The sequence below is a fragment of the Plectropomus leopardus genome, chromosome 17 (genome assembly GCF_026936395.1).
Source record: "Plectropomus leopardus strain MGB_pleo_1.0 chromosome 17, ASM2693639v1, whole genome shotgun sequence".
NCBI lineage: Eukaryota > Metazoa > Chordata > Actinopteri > Perciformes > Serranidae > Plectropomus > Plectropomus leopardus.
This window is the reverse complement of record NC_142192.1, coordinates 27,003,833-27,021,077: the sequence shown is the minus strand read 5'-3', so window position 1 is coordinate 27,021,077 and position 17,245 is coordinate 27,003,833. Positions and strand designations below refer to the sequence as shown.

The following is a 17,245-nucleotide window of genomic DNA, read 5'->3' as shown; positions in this document are numbered from 1 at the left end:
AAGTTGGCAAAACATTAAACTAAATAAATCAACTTTGGTAAAAAGTCTTGTTTGTATTGGCCTCAATGTTCTCTGTCTCTGTGCACTCCGAGTCCAGTTTCATAAGAGCGATTATTTGAGCAAATGAATGCTATTCAAATAATATGCCATTTGAACAGTCAGGGCTTATTCAGTGTGAATTATTTGTGTTTTATAATCCCACACTAAGCACACATAAAATTACTGGAAAGCATCAAACTGGTCAGCTGTGAAAAATCCGATTTGTTCATTAGTGGGGGGGATGGGGAGGGGGGATCAATATGCAGCTTCAACCGGAGACGCACCACTAACAACACAACCGCACCGAAAACAGAATATTCTATGAAATTCCTCCATCAGTAAATGTTACTTTTTGGGCACTGAAGTGCTGCACAAACATTTGTTTGTAAATGTTACATTTTATTGTTCTGGCATAAACAAACACTCCTCTCCAAAGGAGCATCTTTAGAGGGCAAAACCTGTCAAATTAATCATTAGCTGGATAAACCGTGCCGTTCTGTTTGACCTGAAAATCTTTTTGGACTGATGGTGCGTATCGAGGAACTCGACCAAAAACATGCCCTTATCCTCTCTTTGCACTTCATGCACAACTACCGGTGCGTTTGAAATCCAAACTGATCATCACAAGCATACTTACTGACATTATACACTACACATACATTTACAGAATGACAAAACACGGGCACCTTTCAGGGTGGTTAAAGGTCCAAATGGAGGTACAATAACTGTAATCTATGCACAGAAAAGGACGTGATTTTACAGTGCAGCAGAGGAATTTATTTAGGTTAAAAAGCAGTACACATCTGTACTTTTTTCAAAAGATACCTGACCTTGCAACCATTCTTGGAAAATGATTAACATCAATTTTACAATAAAACCTGGGCTGATAGCCTGTGGCCTCCTTCTGTTTAGACATGTTAAAGGTTGTTAAGTATAAATATTACGCAAGCAGTGAAATAATTGGAGCTGTCAATCTTCATCTATAATTATCATTTTTGACAGTCAAATTACATCAAACAATTTTAAGCTCAAATTTAGTCAATTATTATTGCAAACTTGATTAATTACTACAAGTGTGAAATCACAAATTTTTATCAAGATTAATATTATTATTAATAACATGGACTCCTCTAACATACATGAAACATGGCATCAAAATTTGGCTCAATAATAATTGTCAAGGTTCATTCAAAAAAAACAGTTGCTTTTTGCTAGTCACCTTCATCAGCTTAAACCTATGGCACTTTTTTTACACCACGGTTTTCCACAAATTCATTGTGGCGGCCACCACAAACTGATTTTATATTTTTGGAGCTGGAACATTCATCAGGAGCGCTGTTAGAATATTTAAAGCGTTTTGTTATGCAACGCAACACCCTATCGGGTCGCAGAGCGTACTCTGGGCACAGACAGAACAGCAGCATGCCGGGGCAGTGACAGTGACAGACCCGTAAAAACGTCTGAAATAAAAGGGGGCAAACAAAATGATGAAAAAGGGAGACACACACATGATCAAAAAAGTTTGCTGTCCTATTTAAGGGATTCATTGTGTGCACAGAGATTGTCCAATGCAACACAAGGGCCAGAAACTCACTCTGTTAGGACACTGTACAAAAACATGTATCTTTTTTTTAAAACACTTAACACTTAATACACACTTAAGTAGTTCCAGCAACAATTACTTTTTTCACTTTATATTTTTGCCTTCTGAAATTCTTTCCAACAGCCTTAGTAATAAAAGTTAGAATATTATATTAAAGTTTATATTTAAAACACTAGAGGACACCCAAGTAAAATGTGGTAAAGAGGAAAACATGCGGCTGAAGCAAAACATAGAAACAGAAACTATCTTGAAAATATTAAAGTTTTTGTTCAGAAATTGTTCTAGCAACTTTTCTCCCGATCAGAAAGGCTGAATTGAAGCGAGGGAAATAGGTCGAACTACATGAGTGTAATCCCTGCATCATTCCTGAGTCATCACACACAGATGACCTCAGTCATTAAGTCATTATGTCAAAATAAAACCATATAAACCACAATCATGCAATGGTGTAGAAATACCTGCCACAGAGGACTTTCCACCCTCCCAGGAGGAACCAGCCGAGGCCTCTCTGCCTCTGGTTGACTCTGGCCCGAGGCAGCGTCTGGTAGTCGCTCTCATCGTTCTCAAAGCCTTCTTCCGACATCATGAGAGGCATCTCATCCAAGTTAGAGGGCTCATCTTCTAAAGAGTATCTGTGACAAGGACAGGGGACAGTCAAATATTAAGGAAACAGAACAAGGACCCATTATTTTGAACGAGAACACAGAATGCATCTAAAAAGATATTTATTTATATTCCATCATGATGACTTTCCATTTCAAATGCTATTAACAAATGAGAATCTATTCTACTGGACTCTACTCAATGCAATAAGCCTCATTGATGCTGAACATACATAATCTACACCACAAAACTATAAAAACTCTGGACATTTTGTAGTCACATATCAAGATTCAGGAATGACAGAATGCTCCATACAGCAAGAAATGTGCAAAATCTAGCAAAAGACTGAAGAAAAGCCCAAATTAAAGCTAGTCAGCGCAGTTGGCTCTGCACCTCCATCACAAACTACTGTAGAGTACGTCTCCTATTCACATAATAAAGAAACACTGGAAACACTTTTGAGAAGCACATAATGTCTTATTCATGAGGCCTCTCTAAAGAATCTGTCTAACAGGAAAACCTGCACAGACTCACACCACCGGCTTAGTCACCGTAAACTAAAGGAAACTGCACACTAACGACACACAAAAGAGATATACATTACACTGCCAAACTACAAAAGTACTTGTAGAAAAAATGCAAATCACATACACAGCGGTGGCAGACAACAAACAACAACAAACTTAAAATGAAGAGCAAAGATGCAACTAAAACTGAGCATAAAATCTCGAATGGAAATCTTTTGTCATACATAGATATTCAAATAAATAAAAGTAAGTATATCTATTGACACAGTTAAATGTGACAGATAAGCCTGCTGCAGTATCGGGTAGTGAATGGGATATCAGGTTTACACTAAGAAGAGCATCTCTCTTTGTTTCCATAAAGTAAAGGCCATTTCCCGTTCTGCTGGCACACAGATGAGCCTGTTCTATTTTTTACCTGCTTGAAAAACACCCACAACCATATTCACACCTGTATTATTTCTGCATGCACAACCACAGACCGAACACACACTCAACACATAGCTGAATGATGATGTTATTTTTAATGTTAAATTCATTTTCTCTAGGTGTAAACAATACACTAAAGCAATATACTCACAGTTTCTGCAGCTTAAGGCAAAGTAGATTTAAGACATTTTACAACTTGTTATTAATTCCACTCAAAAAAGTTAAATAATACATATGTCAAATGTTGCAAAGAACACCCTTTTAGAGTGGAACACAATGAAGACAATGAAAATATCATATTATAATAAAAGTATTATTTGGTTTACCAACAGATGTGGGAAATATTTGGCATTTCTGGACAGTTTTCTAGGCGATTTTTTTGTTTCTCAATCTGCATCTGAGATTCCACTGTCTAGATTCCCATAATAACGAGTTTAAGAAAAGGAATCAATTAAAAATATATAGTGTGTTTTCTACAGTAATTAAATAAGTTAAAGCCGCTGTTGTCACTCTTTCAGTGTGCTATCAGTCAATACAAAACCATTTCCTGAATGTCAAGATACTTTACTTTGGTTGAAACAGATTAGAACACACCACGTTATGATACATTTACTGTCATTTAATTAAGGTGTAAACCTAAATCTGGTGTTAATAGGATGTAAAGGAAGCTGCCTAATTCAGTACTGTCAAAGTTGATCACACTGATCCAGCACAATGAGGCATTTTAACCACCAAAATATCTTCCTTCACATCTGATATGTTTCAATAGCCATTAGAAAACAGTCAGAATCAAATACTCGTGCCACGTTTTAGTATACGCTACCAAGTTTGCCAAATCCAGTGTCCGTCTGCGATGCCTGACCCCTTTCATTATGAGCAAACACTTGTTGAATCAAAGCACCACTCCAGCACACAAAATAAAAACACAGGCTACTGGGGAACATTTTTTTCGAATCCTATCACTTCTCTTGGTGTGACAGTCTGAGAAGGTGGTAACAGCAGGTGTTGAGACTTGCTGGGTATTTGCTGATTAAAGTGTTTGTGTTTTCTGCAAACAGGCTGTAAATCTGAGAAAAAGCAAAAGACTGATGATATAAATAACACCCTGGTTTAAAATGCACAAAGATTTGTGCGAGAGCTGATGCAGAACACAACAAATGAAGTATAACTACCTGAGCAACAGCAGTGTACATACTGTACACTGTACATTTTATGTGTTTTACTGCTATGTGAATAATGTTTTTCTCACGGGTTATTTATTTGTGGCAAGGAGCTTTAACATCCAACACTTGAAAGCTGACTGCAAATCATGACAGCACTAAGAAGCTTAAATGGGATTCTTTTTCAAAGATATTTTTGGGGGGCTTTTTACCTTTATTTGACAGGACAGATACAGTGTGAAAGGGAAAGAGAGAGGGATGACGTCCGGCAAAGGGCGGAGGCCAGAATCTGCGGCTGCTGCAGAAAGGACACTGACTCTGTGCTCTGTTTCAGTCACTTAGCGCATTAAATGTAATTTCCAGACTTCCGAAAATAAGACATCAAAAACACAGAAAATATTCTGGTGGAGCAACTTCTACAGCCAAGAATAAAAGGAAAACGCCAAAAGTCATGCAGTTCTGACGGTATGAATTCCTTCTGAGGGAGGGGAGTTTGCTAAAAATGGGAGAATGAAGTGATTTAATAGCCGGCACATGATAACACGCAACATACTTTCATAAAGTCATACAGCAGAGTACATACGTGCACAAAGAATATGCACACACTGCTAAGCAACTTACTGTAACAAAATCTGCTAAACTAGACAAAGAAGATCTTAACAGTGAAAACATGGATATAAGGTGGTTATGTAGGTCTTGTGGACAAAATGTTTGCTGGTCCAATTTTATAGAGTAGAGCAGCAGCGTTCAAACCATGTGACAGACCTCAATCTTTATTACTGTGGAGCTCCTAAGGAACATTTTTTCTACAAAAAAGATGCAGATATGACTCCATAACTAATATTTAATTTACTGCAAGTGTGTCCACCACCAAAATAATCAACCTTCAGAAATGTGCCCCATTCAATCCCAACCACGAAGTACAAGATGTCAAGAGTGGATTTATGTTGTTACTTGTCTGTAACAAACTACCATTAAAAATCTTTTATTTCCTCTGCGATTCATCTTTTAAATTCTCTGTAAATGTTTTTTTAATTGATTTTATTTCTTTAATTGATGATTAAACTTAAAGTTTTTTTCCTATTTATAGATTCCTTTATTCCACTGAACTACTTGGCATATTTCAATTTCAAATTTTATTTATTACTAATCTATTAATGCATCTACATGTTACTGTATTTTATAGTATGTGTGCAAGGCAAGCTGTTGAAACAAATTGCTCCTGACAGAATTAATTAAGTTGTCTCAATCTGAACCACCTTAAATTGTTCATAGGCCATCAGAAAGATAGTGAGCAACAGAAAAAAAAGAGGAAAATAGCTGAAGTTTAGAGCAAAAGATCTTTATCAAATGCATGCACCTGATGAGATGCCAGTTTGCACAACAAGTGGAATTTCTTTACAGGGACAAGCACTGTATACAAAAGGGATTACACAAATTGAATACTTAAAAAGCAGTGCTAGGTAGTGCATGAAACCTTTTGGATTTCGTTCAAAACCTGCAAATCAACTCTTGAAGCTTTGACTTAGGCAACCACCAACTTTCCATCACTGTTTTGTGTTTTGTTTACACACTGCTGGGACTTGCCAACAAGATACGTTCATAATAGCCATAGTGTTTCTTGCTATAGAACTCCCACATCAGATTACATAATAATTCGACTCTAAATCTAGTGTAAACGTGGGCTGGTTTGTAAAAAGGTTTGCTGGCTCTCTGATGCAGCACAGGCATCATTGCCAACTACTGCTTCCTGTGTCAGTGGTGGAAAAGCTTCATTAGTGTGGCTTTACCCGCTTCAGGACCTGACCAAGAAGTCTGACCTCTACTGTGAAGACTGTGCCAAGTTCCCCACAATAAAATGTCCACGTTACACATTGTATTTTTTTTTTTTTTTTTTACACATTGTATACATTGTACATATTCTTATTGTTATTCTTGCTTATGTATATCTTGTTTTTCATTAGCTTCAGTAGCTTTGCACACATATTATACACTGCACTGTAGCACCAGGGACAATTTAATATTTTACACATTCAGCATATTATCCGTATTAATTTGAATATTCACATATTAGAGGTAATTGTCTATGACTGTATTTCTTACATTCTTATACGCTTACATACACAGCATACTATACTAACTTAATTTTAAATATTTTAATATTTACATACTGTGCTAATTGTTTACTCTTACTGTTTTTTTGTTTTATATTTTTATATACTTTTGCTAGTGCTTATTTCTACTTGCGATAATTCTCTATGCTGGCATCAGAGTGACGGATACAAATAGGGATTGATGGATTATCAGCCTGGTCGATTATCGGGCCCATATTTGGCATTTTGCCAATGATCTGTATCGACATTTTCTTTTTAATAATCACCATCCTTCAGACCTGCCACCCTGGCTCTGCTTCCTCTTTCTTTCTTTTCTATTACTGCTCTCTGGCCTTTTTACTCAAGTCATATTTGCTGATCAGTGAACCTAGGATCTTTTTTTCGTGCTGATCCTTTTCTAGAGCACACATTTCCTGTGTTTTAGTTGAACTGATAAAGTTAATTAATTTAAAAAAGTGCAAAGAAAATGTCAGCATGGGATGATCTTTTGTTTTTACTTTACTATACAAAAAAATGCTGGGAACTTGCTGTATGTGTTGTTGAAAGTAACAGTTTTGATTGAAGATTTGCTAAAGGCATTTAAACAAACTTTAGTGTTGGAGTTTGTTATATTCCAAATTCTAAATATTGGCAGGAAATGTTCATTTTTATTAATTTATATTAGTTCCACATATTAGTTATCAGCCTCATCAAGTACTTATTATCAGTATCTGTATCAGCCATGAAAAACCAATATCGGTCGACTTTCAGTAATCTTAGTAACCCACCGGGGATCAATAAGTATTTCTGATTCTGAGTTTAGTTTTATTATTATAAGCAGAAGCAAAGAAAACAGAAAGGCACAAATGTTGCTCTTATGATCTAAATTGAAATGTGAGGTAGATCATCACAACTAAAGATGAATGGTTTATATGCAAAGCCAATTAATGACATGAATGTACAGTAGTGTTGGGCTACCAATAAAACATATTCACTTATACTATATAAACAGAAACAACCTACTACCTGCTCTAAAAGTACCTGGTCATGCGACTATGTCACTCCCTGTCCATTCCTGACCCTGAGGACTTTATTAGCTCATCTTCGTCCAGTCTGAAAAACGAACAAGCTTGTGAATAACGACTACAGTTTGCAACAACACTTTTATAACATGTGACGAACTTGGTTAACGCAGAGACGCTATCATGTGACTTTAAATTAAATGCCATGGGAGGACTGGAGATCGCAGTGGTCAACAGATATCTGACACTTTCTAACGTACGTTAAAGGTTGTAGAATATGTCTTTTTGGACTAGAAAATACACATTAAATATATATTTATATATATATAAGCTTTATGGATGATGTCGTGAGCAAACAAGCAGCTGTCAGAAGGAGAAAATGCGAAGGAGCTGTCAGCAGCGGTGCTAGCAACACAAGCTAACAGCCACGACCCGAACCCAAACACGGACCCCGGGAGCACGCGGGGCAGCCAAATGTCAATATTTAAGACAAATGGCTGTTTCTTTAGTGCGCGACTGTAAGAAAAAACGGGTCAAACAGCCCCTCCATACCTTGAAAGTCTGGCAGAGTTGTAATACGGGATTCTCTTCGAGTTCTTCCGCACCGGATTTAACGGGATGCTGTCAGCCATCTTGGCTGGGCAGTACACATCCTGACGTCACGTAAAAAAACGTTTGGGGTTTATGCCGCGTTCACTTACCGGGCCAAAATATCGTAACTTTAATAGTATTTTTTTTTTTTAAAGCACCGTGGTGCGAGTTTCAAATTTAATTTTAGCGTATTTGAAATTCTGTCGCTGTAGCACAACGTAGCGCTCGGGCACCTGATTTCTGACACTAAGACTCATGAACAACGAATAAGTCTTATTGAAAGAAGTGTGTCTGTTTGATTACAATAATAAAGCGTCTTTTTTTCCGAGAGTACATGAATGCAGCATTGGTTAAAAACGAGTTTAGAGCAGGTGAGGATAAAGACCTGAAAGTCCGACAAAATCTAATAAGTAAGCCTTTGACTTAGTACTGTTTTCCACATAAAGTTCTAATAATCACCCCCTCTTGAAGTGCTAGATAAAATCCTAGATAAAAACGGCTTAATGACCTTTTAATTGGCGTGTGTTTCCCGAAATACTTTGCAATTTATTCCATTTTCGGGGAAATCTCAAATTATTTGGAAAAAAACTTTCTGGTGGGGTTTCCAAGAAATGACGAGGTAGTTGTTGAAAAGTAATTGTCTGTATTCATCCTCTCAAAGTGGAAATAAACAGCGGGATGTGCCTCTGTTTATATCATGAAGTTTGGAAAGAGATCATTTGGGGGGGGGTTATAACGACAAAATTGACTTAAATGAATTGATTTTTGAACTAGTTGTATAAAATTATTATTCTTATTGTGCATTATTATTAATTTTAATTAATTAATCTATTATTATTTATTATCTAGAATGCAGTGTTTTGGTGTTATGCTGCAGCTTGAAAAAGGTTCTGCTGCAGGCCTACAACAAGAAAAAAAACATAAACAACACACAAAAACAATATGTCAACAAATTCATTTTGTTTATCAGTCCACATCTGTACATGCTTGATCCCTTGTGTTTGATGTTATCCAGAGGTTGTTTGTGGGAAAAAAAGAAATTGCTTGGTTACTGACATAATGCAAGAAGTCAAAAAGAGGGGTAAAGTTAGCAAAAGTAGTTATGGAGAAGCTAGATGAAAGTCTATGTTGAACTTTTTTCTAATGTGATTTACATTAAATAGTTTTCTAAATTGCATCACGAGAAGTGAGCTTTCATTGTTTAAACTGAGTGAGGTAGTGAATTGAACATACAGACTGTTTGTTCTAGTTTTTATTCGGTCCAACTGTTGTTTAAGAATAACAATTCTCACCATAACATTGACAATAGCTCATCGCAACTGGTAATTTGTGGGTATTTATTGTGGGCATGGTTTGTGCTTTGCACCAGCTAGCAGCACTGGGCAGCTGTCCAGAGGAGATAACGGACTCTTTGCATTATTGACTTGAACATATCGTTCCCTTCTTCAGAGCAACCACATGTCTGAGCACCGTAGGACAAGTTCAGGTACAAGTTAAACAACTTATTTAATGTATAGAAAAAAAAAACATTCACAAATGACGGCAAAGTAAAATAGCAAAATGTGAATACCCTACTATTCTCTGTCAATTGATAAAAAGTTCTTTTCTTTAAGTCTATATATAATACATAAGAACAAACAAGATGTTTTACAAATATTTTAATGTCCATAACAGATTGCATAAGTATTAAGTCTCCATTCATCTTTATTTTCAATTGATTCCAATTTCTTTGCTGTCGTCTATCAGCATAGAAAAATGCCTATTATTTCCCAGGTCCATGCCTGCCTTGGTTAGACTGGTTATTGGGCTTCCTGCGGTGCTCACTCGGTCCATGCCTGCGGTCAGAGGGTGAAGCTGAGAGATGCCTCTGTTCTGAATCACTGAGATCTCGTTGTTTTTAGTGGCCAGGCTGTTGGCGATTGCTGTTGCGTAGCGGTTCCAAAATCCAGGGTCTACATTCATCGCTCGAGCTGCCAGGTCCTTCTGAAACATCTCCCCAAACTTCGCCGCCTCTCCTCCCAGCAGGGCCATGGGGTTTTCTACCGACAGCCGCCGGCCTCTCCGGGCCGGAGCGTTGTTCCACATGTGAGTTCCCATATGAACCTGAGAATGACATGAAAGATGTTAGATTTGGTGGATGTTTCTATTTCCAAAGGCACACGTTTAAGCATGGGGGCTCCAAGTAAATATTCAGAGAGCTGAAGCTTTATTCTCACTTTTAATCTTTATTCCTTAATGGGGTACGTTTCTTATCAACATTAGACGGGGGAAACATTATGAACAGGAGGGTTTAGGCAGCCTCCACCAGAAAAAAGTGTGCATCAAATATTTAATTTCCTGCATTCTTGTGAATTTTTATGCAGTAATCTGTGTCTTTTCTGCATCGATTCATGGTGTAAATGTCTTTGATTTTGTCAAAATAAAAGTCCTCTGCTACTTTTATGTTTATATTGAGGGGGACAAATGCACTTTCTTAATACAGAGGAGGACATGTCCCCTGCACCCCCCCCCACCAGAGTCATCAACTATGATATTTCTCATCTTACAGAGTGATGTTATTAATGAAAACAGAATGTAAAAAAGTTTCATATATATTTTTTTGGCTTGAAAAGACATTTCATGGGCATCTGTTTTCAATGCTGATTAGTTAATTCATCAGTTAGTTGATAAGAAAAAAAAACAAAAACTTATGAGCAACAATTTTGATAATCGATTGATCGTTTGAGTGAATTTCCAAGCATGAATCCCAAATATGTGCTGGTTCAAGCGTCTTAAATGTGAACATTTTCTGCTTTTACAGTAAACTGAAATATTTTTGGGTTTTGGGCCTGATGCTTCCAAAAATGAAGAATTTGAAGATGTCACTTTAATAAATTCTGATAATTTTTGAAGGTTTTCATAATGAAACAACTAATTGATTACTTGTGAAAGTACTTATTAGACCGGTCGAAAGCAGTTATCTGTATTGATGATAACTGGGATGTTTAAAAATGAAATACTGATATCATGGCAGTAATACACATCTGATAATATTGTGCAAATAATCCACTGCCTCTTAAATCATTTTTCTGGCTTTGTCTCCCTCCTCCAACATCTGGTTGCCTTTTAACTGTACATTAAATGTCATTTCTCTTTTTATACAGTTATGGTTACAGACTCTCGCTACAAGATCCCTCCACTTGTATTTTGAGCTTAATTCATTTGCCAAAAAAGAGACAAAACGTAAAATAAACAATATTAAAGATGAATTTAACTGACAGCATTATAATTACTATTATTATAAAAGATTCTATAGATAGCTCAATAATATTGGTATCAAAACCTCTTTTGGTCATGAAACTTGTGTGTTACTTTGCTAGGCGTAATATGGTTTTAAAATTATTTTAGAATAACCAGTAGATCCTAGGTCAACATGGGTTACCGTGGTTACGTGTCTCCAACTGGCTTTCAGGAAGTGACGTAATAATTACAACTCAGAGCGTTCATAAAGAAACAACTGTGTTTGTTGAATGAAAGTACACATATTGAGTCAACAGTGCACATTTTCTAAAGTTTAGGCCTACATGTATTCTCATGAGAGTAAATATTTTGTAATGTTGAATTTGTACTTTTTTTTCCTTTTTGATAAAAGCAGAATATTCCATGTTTTAAGAACATTTAAGGACATTTAACAAGTGTACATTCACAAATTGGCTTTACTTTATCTTTACTGCTGGACTTTTCCCTGTGAAGGCTCAGAGTATATTTGTGCAAGAATATGTGATTGTTGTGTTTGTCTACAATTGCAGGGAGGTTGTGTTGTTGCCATGTATACTGCAATACATGAAAATACTGAAAGACACTAAACAACACAACTAAACCACCAAACCACTGATCCACTAATCTTATAGTGGAATTACTCATTTGTTTATTCTAGCTGTAGCTGTGCAGGACTCTCAGTCTGATAAATCACAAAAGGCAGATTTTCACCACCAAAGTTGTCAATAAAGCTTTCAGTTTGAATCCAAACCAGATGAAAATCTCCTTATTTACCTTCAGATTGCCTTTCGTGGTGAAAGCTCTGCCGCAGATGGAGCAGACAAACGGTTTCTCTCCAGTGTGTGTGCGCTCGTGGATCTGCAGGGCGCTGGCTGACGAGAAGTTCTTCCCACAGACGTTGCAGTTGTGCTGCTTCGGCGCCCGACGAGGGGGAGCAGGGCCGAGCAGGGAGGTCATCCCCGGGCTGCCGACAGATGCATAAGCCGGGGAGATGTGGACGCTGAACGGTGGGTGCTGCCCTTCAGACGGGTTGTTGGGTTGACTGTGACCGTTCACCTCGGTTTTTATCGGGCCTGATGACGTGCTGGTGATCAGGCTGGGGATGCTTTGACCTGCAGCTGAAACACAAGTGTAGAAGTGAGGTTTTACTCCCTTAAAACTACACATTACTCAAACAACTTTAGTAGGATATAACAGTGTAGATGTACCTCTTTCTCTGGTCAGCTGGAACGACATACTGTAAGGAGTCTCCTCTTTCACGCAGAGCTTGCTGGCTTGTATCCCTCTCAGATCTTGGGCCGCTGCAGCTGCTGATGCAGAGGTAGGAGACTCAGATTGCTCTCTCTTCACTGACGCTGCCAAAGACTCTTGGGATTCTGGCCTTGCTGCAGGTGATTTGATCGTCATGCCCTCTGAGTTGCTTTGAACGGGAGACACTGATACGCGAGGTGAACCAGAGGATTCGGACACATTTGGGCTGTTTAGGCTGCAATTCTCCACCCTTTTCTCCGATAAAGAGCATTTAACATTAAGCTGGCTGCTGTCATTAAAACCATTTGTTAGGGATTTTATACTAAAGGAGTTTAGGCTCACAGTTGAGTCAATCATCCTCATTTGGTTCTCCAGCGCAGCTATACTTGAAACTATGGAGGACTTAGGAGGAGAGTTACATTCAGAGATGAACACTTTAGGGTTTACAGCCTCCTCCATATTTTCCACCTCCTCCTCCTCCTCTTCCTCCTCATTATCATCCTCCATTGAAATATCATCAATGAGGTCATTGTCATTGCTGCTGAGGCTGTCAAAGTTCCTGTCGTTGAAGGAGGCGTCGCCGTCCACCTCCTGCAGCCCGTCCACCAGGGTCGAGTCGGGAATCTGCCCGACCATGTGCATGCGGATGTGCTGCTGGAGGACGACGGCGTTGGTGAACTTCTTCTGGCAAATGGGACATGAGTGTTGCACCTGAACTGGGGGATTTTCTCTGTGAACGCCAATGTGAGTCTTCAGGTTGCCTTTGGTGGTGAAAGCCCTGCCACACACTTTGCACTTAAAGGGCCTCTCCCCGGTGTGGATACGGTAGTGCATCTTCAGCGCGCTCTGACAGCTGAGGACGCGGTGACAGAGGACACACTGGTTGGGGTCTGTTATCTTTTTGTCGATGTTCTCCACCAGCTGCTGGAGCTTTGAGGTTTCGGATGTTTGCATAGAGTCCGGGAAGGTTGGGAATTTAGTTTCGTCCGAGTTGAACGACAGAGGTGGAGAGTTGGAGGCAGGGGAGGTGACGGGTTCAGGCGGGGTGACCACTGATGGGGTCGTGGTTGCTTCTGTTACCGTGTTGGCTCTCAGTCTCAGGGTGCAGTTCGGGGGCAGGTGCACCCCCTCTGTTTTCAATATATCGGACGCTTCTGTCTCAAGGTTTGATTGCGGAGACTCTGAAACAGGAGAGAAATGAGCCTCACTGCTTCTGTGGCTAGGTGACAAAGATACACATTCACCAGGAGCTGGCTGGAAGGGAGATTTAACGGATGCTGTTACACTTACAGGGTCATTTGAGCCTCCGATACTGGTAATAGCGGAGGAAAGTGGAAGACCCAGAGTGGCTGGCAGAGTCGCTACAACAGGTTTGCTGTCCAGCCACGAGGAGACGGGTTTTTCTGGAGGGATGGACATACCGTAGGGAATCCCAGAGCTTGTTGGCACGTTGTCTAGATATTCTGGCACCGGGTAGGGGTTCATCTGAACATGAGGATACTTCTCTTTATGCCTCTGGAAGTGCACCTTTAAGTTCCCTTTGGTGGAGAAGCGATTGCCACAGATGTTGCATTTGAAGGGCCGCTCTCCTGTATGGGAGCGCAGGTGGATCTGCAGAGCGCTGTCGCTGCCAAACACTTTGGCACAGAACCTGCATTTATGCTTGAAGAAGGGCTCCTCCGGGCTGGGCTTCGTCTCGAACAAGGGCACGTTAGGCAGTTTCCCTTTCCTGTGCTTCATGAGGGCAGCGAGAGGGTCAAGTGCATTAGCAGTGGCGGCGATGCTCGCCAAGGGGTTGGGGAAGATGACGCTGCTGGGGGGGCTCTGAGGTAGAAATGGCAGGCTGGAGGACGAGCTGAGGAGGCTGCTTTGCGCCAGGGGGAGCGGGCTGGAGGAGCTCAGCGTCTGAGTGCAGCTAATGCTGCTGGTGTGTGAGCCTGTGTACGGCGGCAGTAATGTGGAGCTGGAGAGAGATGGGGTTGAATTTTCAGAGGAGGCTGAGGTACATGTTACATCGCTAAAGGTGGACTGCCCACATACAGTTTTTGAGGGGAGACTTTTCGACTTCTCAAGCACAGACGACAAAGAAACAGCAGCCTGTCCGTTGATTGTTGAAGGCATGGTTCCTGACAGAGGCAGGATGGGAGGAGGGATGATGCCGTGAGAGGGGAAAGGGTTAGGTGCCAGGGACAGAGGTCTGGAGGCTGGGTTTAGCGCTGTCTGTGTTGGCTGTCTGTTCATGATGGCTACCTGGCTGCAGATCTGCTCAATAAGCTGCAGTTGGTGGACTTGTTGTTGCTGCAGAGCCAGCAGATGCTCCAAGATCACCGGGATGGCTGCTGAAGCCCCCTTTCCTCCAGCATTGCTGCTGCTGATCCCCTGGGAGAACTGAGCCACAGCCACCCTGGTGCTGTGGAGGATCTCCAGCGTCACGTTTGTACTCGGCACACCGTAGCTGCCTGCAGCTGGCATCTGGGGGGAAGTGGACTCAGCTGAATGTGGGGGCTGAGGGCTGGAGGTTAGGGTGTCCTGTGGGCGATGTTCGAGCTCCATGACTTCTTCATGCTCCATGTTTTCCTCTAAATTATCCAGACTGTCATTGTCATTAAGCTCAAAGCCAGCGTCTGGGGACTCTGCTGCAGATGAGTCACTGGACGCAACGCTAGGAACAGGAGAAGGTCCGACAGGAGATTCCTCAGGAAGTGGCATCCCCTCACTGTCCTTCACTATCAGCACCAAGGGATCCTCAGTGCAGACTTTCTGATGTTCGCTCAGTTCAGTCCAAGTGAAGAACTCAGCGCAGCATTTGTCACAGATGTGTGTTTCCTCACTGCTTCCATTGGTCTCCACTCTCTGCATGCCCTCCACAATGCCTACAGGCCCAAAAAAAGACAAATTAAGAATGCATAATTGATAATTTATCGTCCTGATATTTCACCAGAGGGGCAAATTTTCCCCCATCATGTTGTAATTAATCCCCAAACACAGAGACGTGAGTCCATCTTTCCGAACTCGTGTTGTGTGGACAAGCATTGTTCAAACTCACTGGACTTGAAATTCCAAAAGTGATCCCAAAGTGTCCAAAGATAACAAACATCTGAATTACAATGTTTTTATAAAATGATGCAGAACATATGCAGACAGATTCTTTAATGTAAATGAAAACATTTTATATTTAAACAATTCACCAAATCCAAACAATATAGAAAGACTGTATATGTAACATTGTCATACAGTGTGGAGAATGTGTTTTTTTATTACCATGAAGCTACTCTAGAGGAAACTGAAAGGGAATCTGAGTTCAAAGTTTTAACCTCAAATAAAAGCCACTTTTTCTCTATTCATATGTGAAATAAGATTATAGTTAAGCACAAGTTTTCCCAACTCTTTAAATGTTGCAACATCAGTTGCAGAATTTTTATTTTGTGACACACCTTTCAATACTAAAATTCAACAGGCCCCATAGTAACACGGCTTTAAAGTGCTGACAGAAACTCACACCCCCTGTTTTTCAAATGTTAATAATCTTCCTGAAAAAATCAATAAAGTTCAATGAAGCTATCCGACCTCTCGATTGTGCATTCAGACAGATAATGAAATTCCATACAGTATATTGATTTTTTTTCGTGCATTCACACATTTCAGTTACGTGTCTCATCTTTATGCAAAAAAACCTGTGCACTTTCCACATTTTGTTAAAAAACTACGTGTTTGCATTTGTCAAACCTGATTAAAAAACCTGAAGTTTATTCAGTCGGTTTGAAGTCAGCTGATAATTTAACTGTTAAACACTTTCTGTAAATGAGGTGTTTTATGCAGAAAATCACAGCCATTTGAAATTTCAGGCAAACACACATTATAAATAGACTTATTGTATTACTGATCATGTTCGGACTCTGATATATTTTGCGTTTTTGTTCTAAAAGAACACAATTGGGATTCTGTATCAAAACCATGCATTCGGTAGTTGTCGTAATTTTCAGCAGTATTATCGTTATCTGTCAATATTTTCTATGGTGACATATCAATTTTATCAACATTTTACCACGAGTTGCTTCTTACTTCCTATTTCAGTAGTTGTGTTTTTTATCTTTACCTTCTTTCGTTTTGTTCTTTTACTTTTACTTTTTTATTGTAACATCTGGTCAGAGAAAACAAGCCTTTTGGCTGATATATTTTAAGAAATGCCCCTTAATGTGCACTGTCACTGTCAAATGAACTAAATAAAACTAGTGTGTTAATCTAAATGACACACCTCAATATAGTGTGTATTATTTCAGCTTTTATAGACAGCATAATGTTGTTGTTGACGTGTAAAGTTCTCCACTTTTACATGTAATCAAGATCTAAATTTACAGGAAAATTAAGGTTGAGGAAACCAATAAAAGTCCCAGAAAATCTGGATGTGAATAGGATATAACATATGAATTTGTTGTTTTAATTCCTTATCCACTATTACTGTTAATTTAATTCTTACATTTGATTGTATCTGTACTAAAACTGCTGAATATAGCACATATCACATATCCAACACATTTCAGTAAAACTGTTGTCTTTCTGTTTGACGATGATCTTTAAGATTTTACATTTAGAATCACTGTTGCATCTGTTCAGGCTTTGGCCCATTAAGAAACAGACAGCAATACCAGATGGAAAGATTTGAGGAAATCAA

The 17,245-nt window shown here is 39.4% G+C and overlaps 2 protein-coding genes across 5 annotated transcripts in view; both read right to left on the bottom strand.

The window, feature by feature from the left end:
• The window catches only part of atp9b (ATPase phospholipid transporting 9B), a 53,636-nt gene extending 45,464 nt beyond the window's left edge, over positions 1–8,172 (bottom strand). For 2 of the 3 annotated variants that reach the window (XM_088090083.1, XM_042506389.2), the window contains exons 1-2: positions 8,026–8,172; positions 2,101–2,274 (exon numbers count right to left, since the gene is read on the bottom strand). In XM_088090083.1, coding sequence (XP_087946209.1) covers positions 2,101–2,274; positions 8,026–8,105 — 254 coding nt within the window. In that variant the 5' untranslated portion in view covers positions 8,106–8,172. Of the gene's footprint in view, positions 1–2,100; positions 2,275–7,492; positions 7,590–8,025 lie in introns of those variants that run through there. The other variant, XM_088090084.1, reaches the window with a different exon arrangement.
• Positions 8,173–9,009: 837 nt separating this feature from the next.
• The window catches only part of sall3b (spalt-like transcription factor 3b), a 57,641-nt gene continuing 49,405 nt past the window's right edge, over positions 9,010–17,245 (bottom strand). For both annotated transcript variants that reach the window (XM_088090549.1, XM_042507178.2), the window contains 3 exons: positions 12,531–15,446; positions 12,097–12,440; positions 9,010–10,167 (listed from right to left, as the gene is read on the bottom strand). In XM_088090549.1, the coding sequence (XP_087946675.1) occupies positions 9,775–10,167; positions 12,097–12,440; positions 12,531–15,432 (3,639 nt within the window). In that variant the 5' untranslated portion in view covers positions 15,433–15,446 and the 3' untranslated portion in view covers positions 9,010–9,774. The remainder of the gene's footprint in view (positions 10,168–12,096; positions 12,441–12,530; positions 15,447–17,245) is intronic.